Source organism: Ahaetulla prasina, chromosome 4 (assembly GCF_028640845.1).
Source record: "Ahaetulla prasina isolate Xishuangbanna chromosome 4, ASM2864084v1, whole genome shotgun sequence".
Taxonomy (NCBI): Eukaryota; Metazoa; Chordata; class Lepidosauria; order Squamata; family Colubridae; genus Ahaetulla; species Ahaetulla prasina.
This window is the reverse complement of record NC_080542.1, coordinates 125,136,870-125,160,332: the sequence shown is the minus strand read 5'-3', so window position 1 is coordinate 125,160,332 and position 23,463 is coordinate 125,136,870. Positions and strand designations below refer to the sequence as shown.

Below are 23,463 nucleotides of genomic sequence, written 5' to 3'. Positions count from 1 at the left end.
TGGCCATGATAGCTGGGAGAGCGCTTTCTCCCCCCTGGCCGGAAACCCCACAACCATGTGGTTCCCGGCCAGGGGGAAGAGAGCACTCTCCCAGATAGCACGACACCTGGTAGGACACTTGCCCCACTGGTCCTGCCTGGCCAGTGTCAGAAGAGAGGGAGACAGAAAAGTTCAGCCAAGTCTTCTCCTCCTTCTCGGCCTCAAGCAAACAGGCTGGTGCATCTCCTCGCAGAAGGTCCTGGTGCTGTGAGATGTGTGCATGCTCTCTGTATGTTTCAGGCTGAGAAGGAGATAACTTGCCCGAACTTTTCCTGCCTTGAAAGCTGTTCTTAAGTAGCAAGGACAGACTGTGACAGCTGCCTTCTGAGCAGCTTTGACTGGCCCGAAAAACAGGACAGTGATGGCGGCGATGGGTCAGGAGAACGGTGGGACACGTCAGAACAGTGCCGGCCTGAAGCTCGTCAGCAGGCTGTCCTCTTGGCCGGGTCTGGCCATGAGCAACACTGGCACTGGCACTGGCACTGGCAGGCAATGGGGTGAAGATCAGGATGGGACTTCCGGCAGCCACACGCCTCATTGCTTGCCGGTGCTGATGCTAGTGCCACTCACGGCCAGGAGGATGGCCTGCTGACATGCTTTAGGCTGGCGCTGTCCTGACATGTCCTAGCCTCTCGCTGCCGTCACTGCCCTGTTTTTCAGGCCAGTCGAAGCTACTTGGAAGGCAGCTGCCACCGCCTGTCCTTGCTACTTAAGGGTGGCTTCCAAGGCAGGAAACGTTCAGGCAAGTTGTCTCCTTCTCAGCCTGAAACACACAGAGAACATGCAGACATCTCACAGTGCCGAGATCTTCTGCGAGGAGTGCCGGGATCTTCTGCGAGGAGACGCATGGACCGTCTCGTTGCAGAAGATCCCAGCACCATGAGGTGCATGTGCCTGTTTGCTTTAAGCTGAGAAAAAAGAGAAGACTTGGCTGAACTTTTCTGTCTCCCTCTTTTCTGACACTGGCCAGGCAGGTGAGCAGCCTCCTGACCAGTGGGGCAAGTATCCTCCTAGCCGAGCCATGCTAGCTTCAGACCGGCGCTGTCCTAACATGCACCACCTCCACTGCAGCCTTGCTCGCTGTTGGACTCACCAGCTCCGATGGTTGCAGCTCCATGCCCCACCCCAGGTATGGTGAGCTCCGAATTGGGACTTGACAGCATGCTTTTCATTCCAAGCAGCCGGGACTTAAAAACGCATGGCTTGGGTGGAGGAGCAGTCCTTTTTAACAAGCTCAAAACTGAGTTGCAAGTCTTGGTTCCCCGCTCAAGAGCTGGAAGTCCGGTATTCCGGCAAACTCATCTCTGTTTTCCTCTATGATCGGACTTGAAAAAATCCTGCCCTCACAATCACGTCTGCAGCCAGAGCTGGGCTTGCAGCTCTCGTGTGGGGAACTTAGGCTTGCAGCAACAGTTTTGAGCTTGTTAAGGAGTGCTCCTCTACCCCAGCCATGTGTTTTCCAGTCCGTGCTGCTTGGAGTGAAAAGCATGCAACATGCTGGCGCTCCCGGGATTCCTTGTACGAGCGCTGGAAGAAAATTGCCCAAGCTCCCAATGCCTGAACCGGCAACCTGGAAAAGAGATTTGCTGTCATGCTGGTATAGACTGAGTAAGCTTTTTGCTCTCCACCCCTCCCCATCCCAATCCAGCCTGGCACGGAAAATGGGGTGTTTCCATGGGCCCTTCTCTTCCCCACCCCAGCCTCCTTTTGCCAGTATTCAGCAGGCAGGCAATACTCTTTTGATGGGCTTTTATTTTGCCACCCCAAGGGCAGAGGGGGGAGGTAGGAAATCACCCTTTCTCTGCAGCATCGGTCATGTGACTGAGTGGGCATGGCCAATAACGTCACCCAGCAAGGAGCTGCCCACCTTGCCATGAGTGATGTCAAGTTGACTACGCCCACCAAGTCATATGACCACCTAGCCACACCTACCTAGCCATGCCCACAAAACCAGTTAAATTATTTGAATCCTATCACTGAGTACAAGGATACACACACACACATACACATATACAGACACACACACACTTATATATATACCTCTATATATAAATCTAAATATGTGTGACTGTTGTCATAGTTACCCAGTTTCCTAGGTCAATTTTTGATTATTGGTATAAGAACACTGTAATGGTAGGTGCTGGTTAAAATGTTTTTTAATGGAACCAGATAATTTTGTTAATGTGCTTAAGGAATTTCCCATAATATTTGTGTGTCATGCTATCTTTGTCTAGCTGCTCTGTGGAATATAAAGGATTGGGGGGGGGACACATCCTTGCACAAACTGATTCACAATGTTTTATTAGTTTATCAAAGTATAGGGTACAAAGAAAAAGAAAAATAATAGGAAAGTAAGGGAAGAAAAAGAGAAGAGGAAAAAAGTGGAGGGTACAAGGGAAAAGAAAATGCATTGACTTCCAACTCTTTTTAGCTCAGTACAATAATGTAAGAACATACAGCCTCAACTTTTTCCTTTTACAAAATAATATATACTATTTCTATAACAACAGACCTAATCAGCAAACCCAAAATCAAAGTTTCATTTTTTTTTTATCTCAAGCACAAAATCTAGAAACAATTTCCAAATAGAAAGAAAATAGGTTGTATCTTTTCCTTTAATTAAAGCAGTCAATTTAGTCATTTCTGCTAGCTCTTTGTAGCCAATCATCCATTGTGGGAATTAAGGTATCATTCTACTTTTGTGCATAGAACATTCTTGCTCTTGTCAGCATATATAACATCAAAGTTCCAATCTTTTTTTCAAGATCTTTTTCCGTTAAGCCTAAAAGAAAAGTCTCTAATTTTACCTTTATATTCACTTTGATAGTCTAGATGTGAACCCTATTCCAATACTTCTTTGCACAAGTACACCAGTGGTGAGTTGCCTCCGGTTCGGACCGGTTCTATAGAACCGGTAGTAAAACTGGCGGGAGGATCTGCCCACTGACCCAAACATCATCAAAACTCTTCTGCGCATGCGCAGAAGAGCGGACACGATGTGAACTGGTAGTAAAGGTAAGTAGAACCCACCCCTGAAGTACACCATAAATGATAAAATTTCCTTCTTTACATTTACATTTCCAACATAAATTTGAAATAGCTTTGTACATTTTTGACAATTTATCTAGTGTAATATACCAACAGCAAAATTTTTGTTTAAATTATAATTTAATGTGAATTTTAAATCCTTTCTTTACACGTTTCTCATCGTTCAAGCATTAAATTATGTCCAAATTTTTTCGCATTGAATCATACATATTCATTCTCCAAATTCATTTTCAATAACAATTTATAAATCTTAGCAATAATACGTTCATCATTACCATACAATACAAATAGTCTCAATTTACTACCACAACTGAGCCCAACGTTTATGTTGTTAAGTGAGCTTAGCCCCATTTTGCAACCTTTCTTGCCACAGTTAAGTGCATCACTGCAGCTGTTAAGTGAGTAACACAATTTGTCAAGTGAATCCGGCTTCTCCATGGACTTTGCTTGTCAGGTCACAGAAGGTAATCACATGAACCCAGGATATTGCAATCATCATAAATTTGAGTCGGTTGCCAAACATCTGAATTTTGATCATGTGGCCATGGGGATGCTGCAACCATCATAAGTGTGAAAATGGTCATAAACCACTTTTCAATCCTGCTTTAACTTTGAACAGTCACTAAATAAACTGTTGTAAGTCGAGGACTATCTGTAGAGTTTCCAATTCATTTTGTACACAATCAAATCCATAACTTTTTTTATCTAATTTAAATCTTTCTTTCAATTGTAAATATGTAAGCCAGTGGCAGACAAGTCCTTTTAATTTCAGCTCCTCTTTGGATTTGAGGGTTGATTCAGCATAATTAAAAAGTAATATTTGATCATAAATCCGCCAGTCTGGCCTCATCAACGTTTCTTTTCTTTAAAAAGCCTTCCTGCAGTGACATCCAAAGAGGCATCTTCGCAGGGAACGTTACTTTAGATTTATTTCAGACCTTCAGGAGGGCACGTCTAATATAGTGAATGTTGAAATCAAAGTTTACTTTAACCTTACCATTTCATAAATAGGCATGCTTCCCAAATCTTAATTTATGACACTCTAGCTCAAGTAACTTCTTAGTCTTAAATTCTTATTGTGCCGCAGTAGGGACAGTGAAAGCGATTACAAGTAGACTTTGTTTAGTGATCATAATTGGGACTGGCAACTCATTCATTAAGTGAAGCTGTCACTAAGTTAAATTTCAGCTTACTTCAGCTTGCCTTTACAGCAGTGGTGGGTTTCTATTGGTTTCCCTGGTTCTAGCGAACCGGTAGTGGCAGCGGCAGGAAGCTCTGCCCACCCGCCGTGATGTCATCATGGATGCTGTGCGCATGCACAGAAGCGCCACGCACATGCGAAGCTACTGAAGCTAGTGAAGGTAAGTGGAACCCACTACTGCTTTACAGGCCTGCGGAGTTTGTTAATGTGAAAGTTGTTTGCAAGTTACTTTTTCAACACTTTCACAGTTATTCTATAATGCAGTTGCTAAACAGTTTTAAACTGTTTAGCAACTTTACTGCTTCAGTTCCATCAACATAAAATAATGCAGTATAGTTTTGATGTGTTATATTTGAAACATCCATCCATCAAAATATTTACAAAAAGGAGATAGAACAATCTATGTGGGCAAAATTAATTATATTTCTGATAACATGGACTCCAGTCTTAGGGCAGAATATAGAAATGTAACTTCAACCACCACTTGTCCTGTTGCTTTGATTTCTTCTCAGCCTGTTAGCCTCAAGGATGTGCGATATATGTGAAAAAATTGGAGGCTAACTTTTTCTTTGACCTCCACAGGAGACAAGAAGATTTTGCTTAAAAACTGCTTCCTTGATTCATGACAGCTAACAATTATAGGTCAGTTTCAGCTATTTTTGGAAAAGATAAAAAAGTGATAGTTTCATAGTTTCAGATATAACTGAAAGATATTTGAAATGATTTAAATCAAGGATTTGGTGGCTATCACATATGAAAAAAATGGACTTTGGGGTTTCATGAAAGAGTAGTTTGTTAATTTTCCTGGAGCTCTTTAGTCAAATTCAGTACCATCACTAATAGTATTTTTCAAGACTTAAGGTGCAATTGTATAATGGAATTGGTTCTCTCTATTGGGCTGTATTCAGAAGATGCTATTGTGGGGGCTACTGTATGTAGATAGTGTAGTAGAGCTATTATATAGCATCCAGATTGAATTATATAGCATCCTTGCCCCACAGGGGTTCATCTTATCTCCAGGGATTGTCAACATCTACATGAGGTGATCTAGTGTTTTGGAGTGGCATACAGGTAATTCTCAACATACGATTGTAATGGAGCCTGCCCATTACAGCTGCATGACATTAAGTGAAATGTCTCACTTAATGATATCCTCATCCCTGCTCTCTCCAGTGAATCCTTAAAAGAACATGAAAGTCATTAAGTGGAGCATGGAATGTCTCAGGGGCAGGGAAGGCCCTTGGAGACCTGATCCAGGCCCAGGCCCGCTTGCACCAGTCGTCCCTAGGTTTCCCCCTCAAGACATCCTGTGCTCTGCTTCCTTCCCCCCACCCCACCATGTCTGCACAGGCTTTTTCCCACTCCCACTGGATCCCCCCAGCCTTAGGCCTGATTTCCACCAGGCCAAATACCCCCCCCTCCTTCTCTCTTACCTTTTGAAAAGCTCCGACGCCTTCCAGAGTGCTGGAGTGGCTCGCTTCAACATGGGGCCATGTGGCACAATTCCAGAAGCGGCAGCGATATTTACAGCTACCAGAATGCAATTTGACTGTTGGAAAAATGGCGGCTGCTTCCAGAATAATGTTGTGCAGCTGAGGGACAAAGCAACCCATTCTACTTTGCTAATGCAATCTGCATAGTCTTTCAGAAATCTCTGGGCCTTAAAAGGCTGTGTCGACTGGACTGCATTAGCAAAGTAAAGGCCCGCTTTATCCCTCAGAGGCTTGGGGCAAATTCAGAAGCAGCTGCTATGCTTTCACTGGCTAAATTGCACCCCTACTTCCAGAATTACCCCATGCATCCCTGGGACAAATTAATCCATTTTGCTATCTTAATGAGGTTATACTGCACTGTAGAGAGCTTCTGAACACTTCAGAAAACGTCTGCAGGCTTGCACAACTGAGTTAAGGCAGCAAAATGGAGCAATTTGTCCCTGGTTGTCCAGCAGCAACCTGGAAGGAACTGCCATTTTGCCCTACCTGCTTGTGGGCAGAGACAAAATAGCGGCCGCAACTCAAACTGCTCCATTTTGCTGCCTTGGCAAGGTTGCACAATGCTGCAGCAAACTTCTAAAGTTTAACATTTTTATTAGGTTATAAGATAAAATATAAAAGTAAATAGGAAGACACAGTGGGGGGGGGAGTGGGTGAAAAATGTGAGGAGAAACTGGGAAAAAGAAAAGAAGAAATATTGAATTCCGACTCCCACTGTTGCAGTTAAAAAAAAAAGCATTAGCATCAAACCAAAACTTTTTGGTTTTCCATGCTGCAGCAAGCTTCTGAAAGCTGTGAAAAACTTCTGTAGCACTATGCAAACCATATTAACACAGCAAAAAGGAGCAGTTTGTCCCTCACCCATGCAGCATGATTCTGGAATTTTGCGAAAGCAACCCATTCCAGTGCTATGGAAAACTTAGCATCTCTTCAACAGGTAAGTGAGGAGAAGTATGTGAGGCCTAGTGGGGAATGAATCAGGCCTAACGCCAGCAGGACCTGATGAGGGAGGGAAAAGTTTTCAAGGACCCCATGAGGGTGAGAAGATAGGTGGGAGGTGCTGCAGTGATCTCGCATTTGGTTATAAAAATGAATGAATATGGGGGCACTGCAGTGGCCAGAACTTTGGGACCAAATTATAAGTAGCTATTGGGTGGGTGGGGGGTCTGCCGTAACTTTGAACAGCTGTTAAATGACCAATCCCAAATTGAAGATTACTTGCATAAATAATGCACTGATGGCATTCAACCTATTGCTCCTTACTATTTAACTCAAAAAAGTCATAGATACTCTTGAATATTCACTAAATATAGTTATGGACTAAATGTGAGTGGGCAAATTACATCCAGAAAATATAAAGGTATTCATGACAAATGGAAACTGTACTCCAGTATGGTTCACCTATATTGGGTGAGGTGGCGTTCCATTGAGAGAATATTCACAATCTTGGAATGGCCCACTATCCCTAGTATAAATAAAATATAGGAAAGGTTTTCAATTTGGTATAGGGTTTCCTGCTTGAGCAGGGGATGAGATCTCCAAGATCCCTTCCAACTCTGTGATTCTGTTATCTATAATGTTAACCTGTTTACTGCAACTTGAGCGTGTGTTGAGCGGCATTTCAGGTATTGTGATCTAGTTTGAATGACAGCATCTTGGAAATTGAAGCTGCTTTTGTTTGGGATTCCAGGGAGAATATACTAGGCATTGACTTGTAAACTAAAGAGAACTAAGTTCAGACATAACAAAAAATTCTGCAAAGCTTGGAAGTTGAAATAAAGATTTCATGTTCTTTTTTGAGACTGCACAAAACAGAATGGTAGAATTTACGTTAATTCACAATTTAATATTTTGTCCTTAAAAGGCCAATTTTTGGCTAATTAACCTTTTTTTAATTTCTCAGCAGCATAGTTAGGTTTTTTTTTATTTTGCACTCACTGAAAAAAGTTGCCAAACCATCTGTCATTTTGAACTGCTCCTGATGCCTTTCTATTCTGAGTATGCATGCGTATCCACACAGTGAGAGCACTAGGAGGCAGATGGAAAAAAACACATGAAATAATCACACAAACATTGTAATTTATGTTCTTGCATCAGATGTAGCAATACAAATATGTGATAGAGCCATCTGTATGATAATGCACCCCCCCCCCAAGTTTTACATTACTTGTGGTTTCTTGCATAGGCCACATGTTTTAGTAGTTCTATACAAATTAAAATGCTACTCAATTTCAACAAAAGGCTAGTTCTCTGATGTGTATTGAAACTTTAAGCTTTAATCTCAGTTGCCTTAATTTTCTCATCACTTTGATAAATTTTAGAAGTACGGTATTTCTTTTTGTAGAGCATTTCACTCAAGGTGCAGATATAATTTTACGTGTGAAGAAAGATGAGAAGTTTGTTCTGAATGATGCTTAATTAATACTAAAATAGAAAGCCTGCAAAGAGGCAAGGATTGTAGAGTTTTTACCAATCTTAACAATTGGCTTTCTGTTTTAATAATAATAATAATAATAAGGTAAAGGTTTCCTGTGTAGTTGTATGTGATTCTAGGGAGCAGTGCTCACCTCCATTTCTGAAGGCACTTCTGTGGTCATGTGGCTGGCGTGACTATATACCAAAGTATATAGTCTGAACTCTGTTACCTTCCCACCAAAATGGTACCTATGTAATCTACTTGCTTTTACATGCTTTCGAACTGCTAGGTTGGCAGGAACTGGGGCGAGAACAGGAGCTCACCCCAACATATGGTGCTTGGGTCTCAAACTGCTGACCAGTCTACAAGCCCAGTATCGTAACTACTAGGCCACCATGCTCCTTTGGTTTGAATACTAAACAGTAAATGGGATTGGTATGTCATTTTAGATCAACTTCTAGCAAGGATACTGTGAATAATGACAGCTTTCTGGATAATGATAAATCAGACTCGCTATACACAGGATATACTTGCATCTAATATTGCGGTCTAATGAATTGTTTATATGAAAAATATTTTTGTCCCATTTTTTTATGTATAACTCAAAAAGCAAGTATAACTAATACTCCTCCCTCTTGTTTTCTTCACAATAGCAACCCCGTGTGGTAGGTTGACTGGCTAGGAGGTTGATTGATTTAAAGCCTTCTGTTTTTTAGGGCACCATTTTAAGCATTATACCAAACTATTGATGCTCTTTGTATATATACATGGACGTTTGCTAACTAATGTCTTATTTACAAATATTTCTTTTAATTGTGTTCCTCCAAAGTCTGATTCTTTTTGTATTTACTCTTTTCATAAGGTGTCATCAGTTGGAGGTAAATGTGGAAGTTTATTAAGGAGCACCATGATTTATGTCTTATTAGCATCTTAAAATGCTAGTGATTGAAGATATCACTTATCTGAATATTTAACCAAAGTGTTAATGATTTTTTTATTTCTATAATTTAAAAAATCATTAACACTTTAATGTTAATTAAACATTATAAATAGGTATATTTATCCAAAAGTACAAATATAATTGTTCTGTTAAGTATATAATTTGGGAAAGGTAAACGTAAAGGTTTCCCCTGTCCGATTTTGTGTCCGATTCTAGGGGGTGATGCTCATCTCTGATTCACAGCCGAAGAGCCAGCATTGTCCGAAGACATTTCCGTGGTCATGTGGCATATGCCAAAGGTGCACGGAATGCTGTTACCTTCCCACCAAAATGGTACCTATTTATCTACTCACATTTGCATGCTTTCAAACTGCTAAATGGCAGGAGCTGTCATGCAGCCCTCGAATCTTGCATTCAGACTCTCAGCTTTAAAGGTACTAGACTGAGACACTTGATCAAAACCAAATGATTAATTCAATGAATATTAGAATTATATTGACCAACACTTCTCTGAAATATCTGTGAAATATAGCCTTTGATTTTTTCCAATTGGACTTTTAATTGACCTATAGTCAATTATCCAATAACTATTGTGTACATCAAATTACTTTGATAGTCATGGAAGCTTTGGAAATAAAATTGTGCTTCAGCACTGGATTTTTCAGTATCTGTTTGGCAATAATTTTTCTGTCTCTTTTAAACAATAATTTCCCGAAAGCTCTGGCTAAACAAATACTACCCTGCTACAAATGGCATAGCTCTTAAGAGTGAAATGGATAGCTGCAAAAAAGTTATCTCTGTGTTGATTTTTTTTATTAGTGGGATGCCCTTGTTATAGAATTTTTTTTGACATCAGATTTCTATTCCATCTGGATTAAAGCTTTAATATTTCTTACTGATTTTTCTGTGGAGATTTGGCGGGGGTGGGGGTGGAGGAAGAGATTTATTTCCCCTTATTTTATTATTTATTTGGTGTTCTTGGGTTTATGTTTGTTATATTTACATTTGTAGCAATTAGGTACTATACTCCAATGTTCTCTGTTAGAGTTCCTTTCCTGTAGAACTTAAAATAAGAATAGCATTCTCATAGTTTTTTTTACAGAAAGTTGTAAAAAAAATCCTGGCTTTTGGATCTTTGAGTGTAATATCAAGAGGTCTCCGCTGTATTATAATTTGTATTAAAAGAGAAAGCAAAAAAGAATTGCTAAATACTGATAAGTATTTAATCTCCAAGTTCCCTCACTCACTCTATTTTTTAACATACCTTTCAGTTTCTCAATATTATACTCAGCATCAATTGTACAATTTAAGCAATGCTCTGCTTAAGAAATCAGAAATCATATTTTATATTGATAGAAATTTTGAATACAGTTAGTCCTTGACTTACAACCATTAATTTAGTGACCATTCGAAGTTACAATGGCACTGAAAATGACTTATAACCAGTCGTCACTTATGATCATGGTGGCATCCCCAATTATTGTGGCATCCCTGTGATCACATGATCAAAATTTGGGTGCTTGGCAACCAGCATGTATTTATGATCATTGCAACATTCCAAGATCACGTGATCTTCTCAGCCAGCTTCCAACAAGCAATGAGGGAAGCCAGATTTGCTTAATGATCATGTGATTCACTTAACTTCAGTTATTTGTTTAACAATCATGGCAAAAAATATAAAATCATTTAACAAAACTTTGCTTAGCAATAAAAATACTGGTTCCAATTGTGGTTGTAAGTCATGAACTACCTATATCATTGTAATTATTAACCTTACTATATAAGGCTCTTATTTATATTCTATAGTGCGGGTGTTGTCAACCCGCGGATCCGGAGCCGCATGCAGGTCTTTGGGCCTTCTGCTGCTGTTCCTTGCCCCAACACTGGCTGGCCCTGCCCCTCACCGTCCCCTCCCAGTCACTCCTTGGCTGGCCTGAGAAGGTAAGGGCAACGGCGGGGGATGGAGAAGCGGCCAGAGCTGATTCTCCAGTGCCTCACTCTTGTTGGAGCCCTTCTTCCAGCCCTTATTGGTGCTGGGCGTGTCTCGGTTGCTTGGGGAGATGATCAACCTGCTCTCCACCCTGAGAAACTGGCCCAATCCGGCTGCAACCGACACTGGCCTTGCTAACATGAGGGCTGGTGGGGTGGGAATGGGATCTGGGAGGACGGGACAACGGGCCCACAGTGCCCACCCATGGCTTTAAGAAGCTCAGGGCAGTGGGAAAAGGGGGATGGCCCCACTGAACCTTGCACACCCGCCCCAGAGGTCAGGCTCAGAGAAAGCTGGAGCACCCTCACCAAAGACGATCACCCGTCAGCCAATCTCCCTATCTCTCTATAGCTCTCTATATATATGTCTATGTGTGAGTGTGTATGTATCTTTCCCTTTCTCTGTCTTTGTGTCTTTTCTCACTCTCGGAAAGCCCAGCGAGCTCTCCTTGCTAGTCCTTTTCTTTCTTCTTGGCAACTTTTTAGAAATTCAGGCTGATTAAGGAACAAGTACAAGCTGAGATGGAGGCTTCCCCCCTCCTCTCCCTCCCCTTTTCTCATGATCCCCTGGCTGGTTGTGGTGGGGGTGGGAGCTTGCACCTGAAGGGAAAAGACCAGGGGTGAAATGCTCCCGGTTCGCACCGGCTCCCCCGATTAGGTAGCGATGGCAGCTGCTGGTTCGGAGGACCGGTAGCAAAAATTCCTGGCCCCGCCCACACTGCCTCTGCTGAGCCGCACCATCAGGAGAGGTTTTTGTTTTTTTACTTTTAAAGGTTTTTCTTCAGCTGAAACATGCCTTGAAAAGTAAAAAAAAAAACCTCTGATGATTGCGGGGCTGAGCAGAGATCATCAGAACACTTTAAAAGTTTTTTTTAAAAAAACCCTCTTCAGCCGAAGGGGAAAAGAAAAAAGAAAAAAACCCGAGGTTTTAAAAGCCTCCTCTGGCAATCCCAGAGAAGCTTCCTGATCCTCACAGGTTTTTAAACTCACTTTTTAACAGCCCCCACTTACAAGAGCTCCCACCCAAGCCCAGCCAATTCCCCTTCCTCACTTACCTGTAATTACTGCTCTTTCGGGCTGGCAACTGCATGTTTTCTTCAGCTACTGAAGAAAAAAAAAGCTTGCTTTGACTTCCAGCTTTGCTGGCTGAGGAACTCTGGGATTTGAAGTCCACAATAAAATAAAATAAAATAATAAAATAAAATATTTGTGCAGCTTTCTGAGATTTGGTGTGTTTCTGTAGTGTTTCACTCTAACTACACAAACACACAAAATCTCAGAAAGTTGTATATGGCATTTTGTGAGTGTGTGTGTGTGTGTGAGTTGTGTGTGTGTAAAGTGTGAAAGTTGGTTTTTGAGCTTTTTGTGGCTGTGTGAAGTGTGAAGTGCAGCTGCTTTTACATTGTGTGTGAGTCAGTTGTGTTGTGTTGTGTTGTGTGTGTGTAAAGTGTGAAAGTTGGTTTTTGATACCTCTTATTGTTTTTTATACTTTGTTTATTATTCTTATTATTTATTGTTATTGGCCATGCCCACTCAGTCATCTGACCACCAAGCCACGCCCACCAATTAAGCCATGCCCACAGAACCGGTAGGGAAAATTTTTAAATTTCACCCCTGGAAAAGACCCTCCTCAAGCGAGCAGCCAACCGCCCTGCACGTGCCTTTGCTGCCCTTTGGCCAAGCCCAAAGCAAGATCCCAAAGCAAGAGAGAAAGGGCGAGAGAGAGAGAGACAAAGAAGGAACATTCTCTCTCTCTCTCTATCCCTCCCTTCCTCCCTCCCTTCCTCTCTCTCTTTCTCTCTTACACACACACACAAACACAGGTCCCTCACCTCCCCCACCCCCCAAAGGAAGCCACATTCCTTCACTAACCTGCTTTCCAGCTCTGTTCTCCGCTACATGTGCAGAAGCAAGAGAAATAGTCTGTGAGACTACGGTAAAAAATAGTTCAGACCAGTAGTGAAATGTAAAATTTGTTGTTAGCAGTTCTGTGGGCATGGCTTGATGGGTGTGGCTTGGCAAGGAGGTCATATGGCTGGGTGGGTGTGGCCATTTTTTTTTACTTTTTTAAAGTATTTTTTTACTACTAGTTTAGATGAATAGGTAGAAAAAAATGCTTTAAAAAAGTAAAACAAAAAAGGTTCCCATGATCACAGCTGTGCCGTGCGATCGCCGGAACCTTTTTTTTAAAGCCTTTTTTTAGTACCAGTTCAGATGAATAGGTAGTAAAAAAATGCTTTAAAAGAGTAAAAAAAAAGATTCCATGATTACAGCTGTGCCGTGTGATCGTCGGAACCTTTTTTTTTTTACTTTTTTAAAGGACTTTTTTTACTATTTATTTGCTTGAACTGGTAGTAAAAAAATGCTTTAAAAAAGTAAAACAAAAAAAGGTTCCCATGATCACAGCTGTGCTGTGCGATCGTCGAAACCCTTTTTTTACTTTTTTAAAGCTTTTTTTTTCGCTTGAGCCAGTAGTAAAAAAAGGCTTTAAAAAAGTAGAAAAAAAGGTTCCAATGATCACAGCTATGCCATATGATCGTCGGAACCTTTTTTTTTTTACTTTTTTAAAGCATTTTTTTTTACTACCTATTCACCGGAACCGGTAGTTTTTATAACTACCAGTTCGCCCGAACTGGAGCGAACCGGTAGCATTTCACCCCTGGTTCAGATATGCCAACTTCTCAAAAAAAAAAAAAACACCAAACAAACAAAAAAATCTTGCAAAGTTGGAAGGTCTGAACTATTTTTCTTTACCGTAGTCCCACAGACTACCTTTCTTGCCCTGTTAGTGAAGGGATGTGATTGCTTTGGGGTGGGGGTGGAGGGTGAGAGATGTGTGTGTATGTGTGAAAGAGAGAGCACATTACCGCCAACCTTCTGAGGTTGGATTGGATCATTCTCTCTCGCGCCCTCTCTCTCTCTTTGCAGCAGCAGCGGCAGCACTTAAGTGCCTGGCCGGTAGGGTGCTTCTCACCCAACCTGCCTGCTGGCCCAGCTGCTGCTGGCACATTTCTTGCCTGCAGCAGGCCCCATGCTAGCTGCCAAGTGGCTGTCGCTGTTGCTGCTGGCCTCATAGGGGCTCTTCGCCCTCCTGGCAGCGCTTCTCTCAGTTGCCCTGCTGGGCCACTAGCCTGCCAGGGCCCCTTTGCCAGCTGCTGCCAGTGGAGCCATACTGCCTGTGCTGCCTTGCCCACTGCCACTCGGCATTGGGCTGCTCAGCGCTGGCCTGCATGGCTACTTGGTGCTGCAGATACCAGGCTTACAGCTACACTAGTTTTAACTTTCCTAGCTTCTTAGATTTGCCAGTTAAAGCAACATAAAAGCAGTTTATATAAATAATAAAAAATAAATTAGTTTTCCTGAAGCACCTTGAATAAAACATAGCTAGCCTTCCCTTTTATAAATATTATTCAAGAATATTGAATTCCAGAATTATTGACATTGAAAAGTATATAATTTAGGTTATTAATCAAAAGCTTATTTTGTTCAGAACACAGCAGATTATTTCAGGAATCAAATAGTTTCATGTTAAATGGTATATTTTAGTTTCAGTGAACCTAACAGATTTAAACACACTGAAAAACTAACCTAGTCTAATTATAAAATAATTGTACACCAGTTGATGTACAGAACAAGAACTTTGGCAACTGTTGACTTTGATCAATCTGTCTATCTCAGCCTGTTCAACCTCGCAGGGTTATTGTTTGAGAAATAGAAGAAGGAAGATGTGCTGGATATGTCTGCCACCTTGAATTATTTGTAAAAATAATGAGGGTGGGATATAAAACAAACAAGAAAACAAACAACATATGAAATTAACAGTTAAAAGTGCTGCTATGTTTTATCTGTGAAACTACCGTATTTTATGCCTAATATACATGTGATCTAGTTAAATGGCAACAACATCCATTTTTATTTGGAATAAGTAAAGAACTAGCTTTAAATGTGGTTGCTTTTAAAATATCAAATATTGCACTTGGAAGCCATCTCAATACTAGTTAAATTAGATCAAACAAAAACAGAGTATAAAAATAAATGCTTACATTTTTACTCTCTATATTGCCCGGAGACCATCATTTCTCTTGAAGAATTCAGCAATTTTGCATGTCCAAGCAAAACACAATTTACCTTTACCCTCAGTAATATCATACCTTCAATATTGCAAAGTATGTCAGCATTTTTGGAAAAATTGGTGATGTTATAGCTGCAAATTCTATGCCATAATCTGTTCAGATTCTTACATATTTCTATGGATGAATGACTATGCAGGCTCTATTGTTAATGTTGGCACACCTAGCTTATCAGGACCTCACCCAGACTGTGTCAAGCAGCAAGAGGCCCTTTCACCTCTAACATAAGAGTAATGAGATGAATCACTGTCATCAGCTCCAGGTTGATTAAACTAAATTATTTAAGAAGTGAACTTTAATCTGTTAGATCATAGAACTAGCAGCTCATTATTTTAAACTCCCTATCAGATCCATGCATATTTTTTTACACCAAACATTACCTCGGATACTTATTTGCTACATAACCTGTTGAATGTTTAGAACTATTGGGGAGAACTATGGGTTGATTTCTCAGTTTAATGAGTCTTTCTTTGCCTCCTCCTCCAGTTTTTAAAATCAGAATGGAAATCTTTGGAAGACCTAAATAATTTAGAATGTTTTATTTTTTTTTCAACAAATGGCCTATGGTTTGCCACTGGCTGCTATTTCAGCATGGCTATATATAGTCACTTAATAATCTCTGTTAATTTACAGTGAAATTGCTTCTAGAATTCAGTTATATGGATTGGCTTACCCAGACTAATGTTAATCTCCTTTAATAATGTTAGTTAACTTAAATAAATAAGGGGAGCGCATTAGACATAATAGATCTGGATGTTGGCAAAATCTCTCTGGTTAGATTCCTTAAAAAATAATAAGATATCAGCTAGTCTTTACTGTATTGAACAGATTCAAAATTGGCTGAATGATAGTGCACAAAGACTGATTGCTAACAGTTTTGGTTTAGAGGAAAGTTTTGTGTGAAGTACCATAAAACTTCTGTTTTTATAAATAACTCAAGGTGATAAATAAATCTAATACTCCTTCGTCTTCTATTTCTCAACAACCCTAAGAGGTGGATTTGACTGAGAGAGACTGACTGACCCAAAATCACCCAACTGGCTTTTATGACTATGGCTGGACTCCAGCCTCCAGCCATGGTCTCCCTGTGTTTGAATTGCTATCTTAACCATTAGACCAAACAGGCTCTTCTTTTACTTATTATCCTCTTGTTCATGACCGAATGACAACCCATTTACTTGGAGGAGTGAATTAAAGAGATGCTCATCAGTTAACATACAACATAACACTGGAGATAGGTAGGTAGTTGGCTAATACTTCCGAGAAGAGAGAAAAAGATTTACAGTAAAAAGATGAAATTTAAAAAAGAATAATATAATATTCTAAAATTGATCAAGAAGAAAATAGTACCACGAGGGTGAGAGATTTGGAAGCCTGGCCCAAGAAGGTATGGTTAAAGTTTTCAGTTATGTTGAGCTCATAGCAATCTTCAAATATGAGAAGAACAGAGAACATACCAAACAGGGTCCAGACTCCCCATCTCCCCAGAGAAGAGGAGAATGAATTAAAACTATAAAGAAATAGATTCAGCATAGATGCCAGGAGGCTCAGTCTGCTTCACTGGAGATCTTTAAACAGAAGCTGGCTTCTCATCTATCAGTCATTCTCTGAGATTCCTTTCAAGTCTATTGTTCTATGAAGTCAAACTACTACTTACTGTATTTATTTTATAGATATACTGTAAGCCACCCAGTAGCAGCAGCTGATAATGCTGCTTGTGGTCAAATGTCTGGATGTTTTGGTTACCAGAAGGTGAAAGGGACAGGGAATTGATAGGCACAGCTGCTCGATAATGGTTTAAACTTCAAAATGTGGTTAGAAATCCCACAACTCTGAACCTTTGAGGTGCCTCATTATAGACCTTCAGTTCCTTTAGTTATGTAAAGATACTCTATTACACATTACTGAAAGCTTTCCATTTGATTTTGCTTTCTGATGAAAGCATAATAATAAAAGTAGTCCTTAGCTTAAGACAGCAGTTGAAAATGGAACTCCTGTCACTAAGGGATGTAATCATAATGCACAATCACATTGCTTAGTGATAGCAATCCTGCAGTCCCAATTGCAGTCTTTAATTGAATGCCATGGTTGTTAGGTGACAAACAAAGTCAGTGGGGAAGCCAACAGGAAATTGCAAATCCCAGACCAGTTGTTGTTGTTGTTAGTTGCGAAGTCGTGTCCGACCCATCGCGACCCCATGGACAACATTCCTCCAGGCCTTCCTGTCTCTACCATCCTCTTTAATGTCCATTTAATGTCCATGTCCATTTAAGCTCATGCCTACTGCTTCAGTGACTCCATCCAGCCACCTCCTTCTCTGTCGTCCCGTTCTTCTTTTGCCCTCAATCTTTCCCAGCATTAGGCTCTTCTCCAGTGAGTCCTTCTTTCTCATTAGGTGGCCAAAGTATTTCAGTTTCATCTTCAGGATCTGGCCTTCTAAAGAGCAGTCAGGGTTGATCTCCTCTAGGACTGACTTGTTTGTTCGCCTTGCAGTCCAAGGGACTCGCAGGAGTCTTCTCCAGCACCAGCGTTCAAAGGCCTCGATTCTTTGGCGCTCAGCCTTTCTTATGGTCCAACCTTCACAGCCATACATTGCAACTGGGAAAACCATAGCCTTGACTATATGCACTTTTGTTGGCAGGGTGATGTCTCTGCTTTTTAGTATGCTGTCTAGATTTGCCATAGCTTTCCTCCCCAGGAGCGTCTTTTAATTTCTTAGCTGCAGTCCCCATCTGCGGTGATCTTGGAGCCCAGGAAAATAAAATCTGTCACTACCTCCATTTCTTCCCCATCTATCTGCCAGGAATTGAGAGAGCCAGATGCCATGATTTTAGTTTTCTTAATATTGAATTTCAAGCCAACTTTTGCACTCTCCTCCTTCACCCACATCAGGAGGTTCTTTAGTTCCTCTTCGCTTTCTGCCATTAGAGTGGTATCATCTGCATATCTGAGGTTGTTGATATTTCTCCCGGCAATCTTAATTCCAATTTTTGATTCATCTAGCCCTGCCTTTCTCATGATGTGCTCTGTATATAAGTTAAATAGGCAGGGTGATAGTATACAGCCTTGTCAGACTCCTTTCCCATTTTTGAACCAATCAGTGGTTCTCACTGTGGCTTCTTGACCCAGACCAGTAGGCTGTTACTACTGGGGGTGGGGGCGGGGGCGGGGAGAAAGAGTGTGAGAGGATTGAGGAGGTTGTGAGCTATGTGCAAGAGGCATTTGTCTGAGAGAGTACACATAGGTGTGAGGGAGGTGAGGTGAGAAGAAGGGTGTGTGAGTGGTCAGCACAAATGCAAAGGAGGTAGGGGTCAGAGTGCACCCCAATGACCCATGACCTTCTGCAAGCTTCCCCATTAACTTTCTGAAAAGTTGTAAATGGCAATGACAGGATCACAGGGTGTTGCAACGAGTCATAAGTGTTAATTGATTGTGAAGGACCCAGATCATGATTGTGTGGATGCTGGGACAGCTGGAACTCCAAGGATTAGTTAAGACCATCATTGGTTGAGCACCATTGTAGCTTTGAACAATCACTGAACAAATGGTCATACGCCAAAGACTACTTATACAAATATTTGTTCTTCTCTTAACAAATCAATCTTCTTGAACTTTTTATTTTATACCTTTCTTTCAAATGAGATTTTCTTGGAATCAGATTTCCAGTATCTATTGGTGTATGTATCATGAGCTCTGTCATGATCCCCTAAAATGATAAATAAGTTGTAATGACAGTACTCATCATGATTTTGTTGGATTTAGAGTTGAGTAAGAAGTTAATATGCTACTTTTAATAATTATATATTAATCTACGTCAGAATAAAGATGCAGTAAACTTTCATAATTTCATAAAATAAAAATTTATATTTATTTCCTTTTCATAGTAAATAAACAATAAAACCATTAAAGCTAATTTTAAGGAGAAGAAAAAGCAAAAGTTATAAAACATGGATTTATGTATTTTTGATACAGCCTCTCTTATATTTTGGATCAATTCTTGATAATTGCTCTAAACAGCTATAGAACATCCTTACTTAGTTGCTTCCTTTTCCACTCTCCAAGCAAACAGAAGAGAATTCTGTCATAATTGTAGCTTTGGGTGCATGTACCACGATTCGTCTGCCCACTTCCTGGTTTGAGAACCCCTGGATATATTCTGTACTTAGCCTTTTCCATTATATTTATCCAATGCAGTCAGGATAATAAATAGGAACTTTTCACAGTTCAAGTAAAGTGATATTATGCGAATTCTAATCCATTTCTAGGGGAAGGCTAAGTAATAATTTGACTGTAGTAAAATCTTGCATATTTATTACTGAATTTGGGGACTTCTGTGTAAGACTTGAAACTTGTCTTCTGTGTAAGACTTGAAACTTGCACACTTTCACTATTTTAACTTCTTAAAAATAGATGTCTTGTTTTTAATTTCTTTTGCCTGGTTGCTGAGCAATAAATTAGATGTCACTTTAGAATCTAGTCCAATTTCAAATCGCCTGCACTGGCTGGGTGATTCTTGAAATAGTTATTGCATTTATGTCTTATGTCTACTTAATATGCAAGTTATATGGTAGGTTCTCTACGTGCTGTATTGAGCACAGCAAATAGGATATAGACTAGAAGTATTACCATACTGGAAATATTGGTAAACAAATATTTCCATTACTAGTTAGAATATATTTCTGTCATTTTAAAGCTGGTTTAAAGGTAGGGTTGTGCAACAACTCAAATAGTTTCTTTCTGTACTGAGTTCTCCAGCAATCAAACAAGTCCTGGCTCTACTTCTAAACTAACTTTGCACTGTACATTCCTCACTTGGATTTGCTGAAAGAGTGATGTGTCCCTGTGGAGCTGATTATATTTCCTGGACTGCATATTTTAAGTGAATTTTGGCAAATTTAAAACTTTCAGCCCAAGTCTCTACAATGTTTACTCAGAATCAAGTCCTCCTGAGTTCAGTGGGACTTCTTCCCAAGTAAATGTACATCGGAGTGCAACATTTTTAGCGCATACACGTTTATTTTGGGAGGACATATTATTAATAACAAAACATTTGGAAATGTGGTTAATGGACAAAAGCATTCTAGATTTTTTGACTGAGTTTATAGTTCCAGCTTGATAATGTTTACTCCTTTTGCAGCAGTTTGGTAAAGATCTTGTAAAGATAATACAGTTCTATGCACATTTTTGAAGCCAGATGTTAAAATGGTAATTATTTTCTAACAAGTAATGAAAATGGATTTTGAGGGGTGTTGCCTGCTGTTTTAATGAGTTCCTGTTTTAAACATAAGTGGTAATGAAATAATATTTTCAGTAGGTATGCTTTAGTCTTTGACTCTTCAATATCTTAGGAAAGCCAGCTGTGACAAAGAAATACCTGTGGGCACATTATTTGTTTGCTTTAATAAACAGTTTATTAAATCATATGAGGAAAGTTAATGTGATTATAAAATAGGTGTGCAACCTAAAACCAAGAGCTGCATCACAATCACTAAGCTTTACATTTAACAATAGAAACCTTACAAAAGTTATTGCCAAACTGTAATTTTACTGAGACATAGGGGCAAATGATTAAATACAGTGAAATGATCATATTCACTATATTTAAATTAAATTAAATTAAATCAAAAATATTTATCTTGAGTCCATAAAATTTGGTGCCTCTGGTATCAACAGTCAAGTGTGGCTCTTGTGTTAAAAAAAGCTCCTTACATTTTTATAAAATGGGAAAACATACCATGGGCATCTTGAAGGTCTTCTCTGTGGTTATCTGCTAGAAGGCTGTAGAGATTCTGTAGAGATTCTCAGTCATCCAGGTCATAGTTGTGTCAAAGGTGCTTTTTCAAAAGGCAGCTGGACTGTTTTTTCCTTGAGGAAGAAGAAGAAGAAATTTTGCTTCTCCTCCAAGAAAGAAGAATCCAAGGAAGCTTCTTGGAGGAGAAGCAAAACATCTTCTTAAGGGAAAAAAAGTCCAGTTGCCTTTTGAAAAAACACATTTGAGCCTGCTAGACAGCTAATTTTTGCCTCAGCTCTGCTACTCAGGCACCAATGCCTGAGTATTGCTATTTTCCTCTTCATTTGCTTCAATTCATTTCTGCCCACACAAAAGTCCAGATTCAGTACCCTAAGGCTTTAGACTTATTTAATAAGTCTTATTATCCAGATAATGACATTGCTCATCACAACAGCAACTGTGAAATTCAAAAATCACTGATGACAAAATAATTTTGTGGGATAGCAAAAGAATCTTCTCCAAATATTGCCACTATACTGTATATTGACATAATTATAATTCACATATTGGCTGCTGCCAAATGATCTTTCAAAAGAAAGAAGATCCTGGAAAATAGACTTTTTCTTGTTTCTTGAATTGTTTTTTTTTCATTTTTTGCTTTTGCCTCTTGATTGCAGCCAGTCAGTAATCCACTTTATAGATGCTTTGTTAAATATAAGTGTATGTGTAGACATTTGTAGAAGGAATTCTCCTTTGATACTTTTGGGCTTCAAGTAAATGCACTGGACTTTATAATTTTAACTCTGCCCAAATATATTGAAGTTGGAACTGATCTTAGAATGGTTCTACTTTGTTGGTGATAGCTTGGTAAAGCAATGTAGTAAATGTGGTGGACCATACCAGTACTACAATCCTTGAGCATATGTTATTTCTTTTTTTTTCCTTTAAAAAAAACCCCATTCTAATTGTATGCAGTTCTTGGATTAGTTTAGTACTCACCTGTGGTCCAAGTGTACTGTCTGAATCATATGTATTCAGCTTATTCATCTCATGTGTTATAATTATGGGAAATGGGAAATATAGCTAAAGTAAGCATGGAATAATGAACATCTTGCTTTCCTTTATGAAGATTGGAAGATGGAACTCCTTAAGAAAACTTTTCGGGTATGGTTTTGTATTTATGTACCCTGCTATTATTATTTTTTAAATGTGTCATTCATTGTTACTTTTAAATTGTTATAGTGTTTCTTTGGAAACTATAGGAGTTATGCTGGCTATGGCGTCTACTAGGGGTTAAAATGGATGGGGCTCCTTATTTATTTAAAATAGTCCTCAATTTACAACAGTCCATTTAATGACCTTTCTAAGTTACAACAGCACTAGAAAAAGTGACTTGTGACCATTTTTCACACTTACAACCTTTGTATCAGCCCCATAATCACATGATCAAAATTCAAATGCTTGGCAACTGGTTCATACTTATGACCGTTGCTGTGTCCTAAGGTCACATTTTGCAACCATAGAATGTGGAGTGAAAGGACCACAAGGATCACTCACGCGGGAGTGCTGGAAAGGGGAAGAGCAGCTCCCTGGTGCACATGCGTGCACTGGGAAGGTGAGCTTTCGGTTTCAGATGAGCGCATACGCGCCGGCTAGCTGGTCTTCACATATGCATGCCTGCCAGAAACCGGAAGACCAGGTGTCCAGCGCACATGCACGCGCTGGAAACTGAAAACTCAGCTTCCTGGCACCTGCATGCACGCTGGGGAACTGCTCTTCCCTTTTACAGTGCTCCTGCATGTCTGTGTCAGGGAGCTGCTCTTCTGATTCTGGTGCTGTCCTGTGCGCATGCACTCCCGTTTCAGCACTCAGTGCCAAAAAGGTTCGCCAACACTGGACTAGATGATTCTTGCGGTCCTTTCACACTCCACAGTTCTATGGTTTTATAATAGATGCTTTCTAATGCTTTTTAAGGAGAAATCTGCTAAGTTCCAGTGGTAGCTAATGACTTCCCTGTAGTTGCAAAACACTGGCTGAATTTACTCGTATTAATAGTTATTGTCCTCTCCAAAATGCAATTCAAACATAAGTTTGAATTTTTCTAACTTTCAAGCAACAGGCGATCATCCCTTTCCTGTCTGATAGTTCCTAGACAGCACCTCTTCCCTTCAATTCCCCCAAGGTCATCCATTCATTCCATTACAGGCTATCTCTGTCTGTCTGTCTATTTTTCTAATTTTGAAGCCACTCATCTCCCTCACAGAGGGACTCTGGGCAGTGTACAAATAAAATATTAAAAATAAAAAAAACAATATATAAAATTTAAAAATATGCAAAGTTAATTAAAAGGCAGGGAGAAAGTTCAGGGTGCTAGCCAACCCGATGGCTGTGTGTCCCTCTGTGCACCCCAAGCAAGGCTGCAGTGTCATATTTTCATGCCTTTCTGGAAGGCCAGAAGCGTAGGGGCAAGCTTCAC

General features: G+C 40.1%; 1 protein-coding gene and 1 long non-coding RNA gene across 11 annotated transcripts in view; one reads left to right on the top strand and one right to left on the bottom strand.

Annotated features, from left to right (window-relative positions):
• ARHGAP21 (Rho GTPase activating protein 21) overlaps nt 1–23,463 on the top strand; it is a 92,059-nt gene that overhangs the window by 5,892 nt on the left and 62,704 nt on the right. For 3 of the 9 annotated variants that reach the window (XM_058180524.1, XM_058180522.1, XM_058180523.1), the window contains 2 exons: nt 9,354–9,470; nt 10,944–11,078. The exons of 2 other annotated variants lie outside the window; for them this stretch is intronic. In XM_058180524.1, coding sequence (XP_058036507.1) covers nt 9,354–9,470; nt 10,944–11,078 — 252 coding nt within the window. Of the gene's footprint in view, nt 1–4,733; nt 4,931–9,353; nt 9,471–10,943; nt 11,079–23,463 lie in introns of those variants that run through there. 4 more of the 9 variants (XM_058180526.1, XM_058180527.1, XM_058180525.1 and 1 more) reach the window with 3 other exon arrangements.
• LOC131196991 (uncharacterized) lies at nt 7,233–15,268 on the bottom strand. 2 transcript variants are annotated; one of them, XR_009154858.1, is made up of 3 exons: nt 15,170–15,268; nt 12,182–12,230; nt 7,233–7,809 (listed from the first exon to the last, which is right to left on the bottom strand). It is a non-coding gene; the product is annotated as an uncharacterized LOC131196991 (long non-coding RNA). The 2 variants fall into 2 exon arrangements; XR_009154857.1 differs by lacking the exon at nt 15,170–15,268 and adding an exon at nt 12,999–13,119.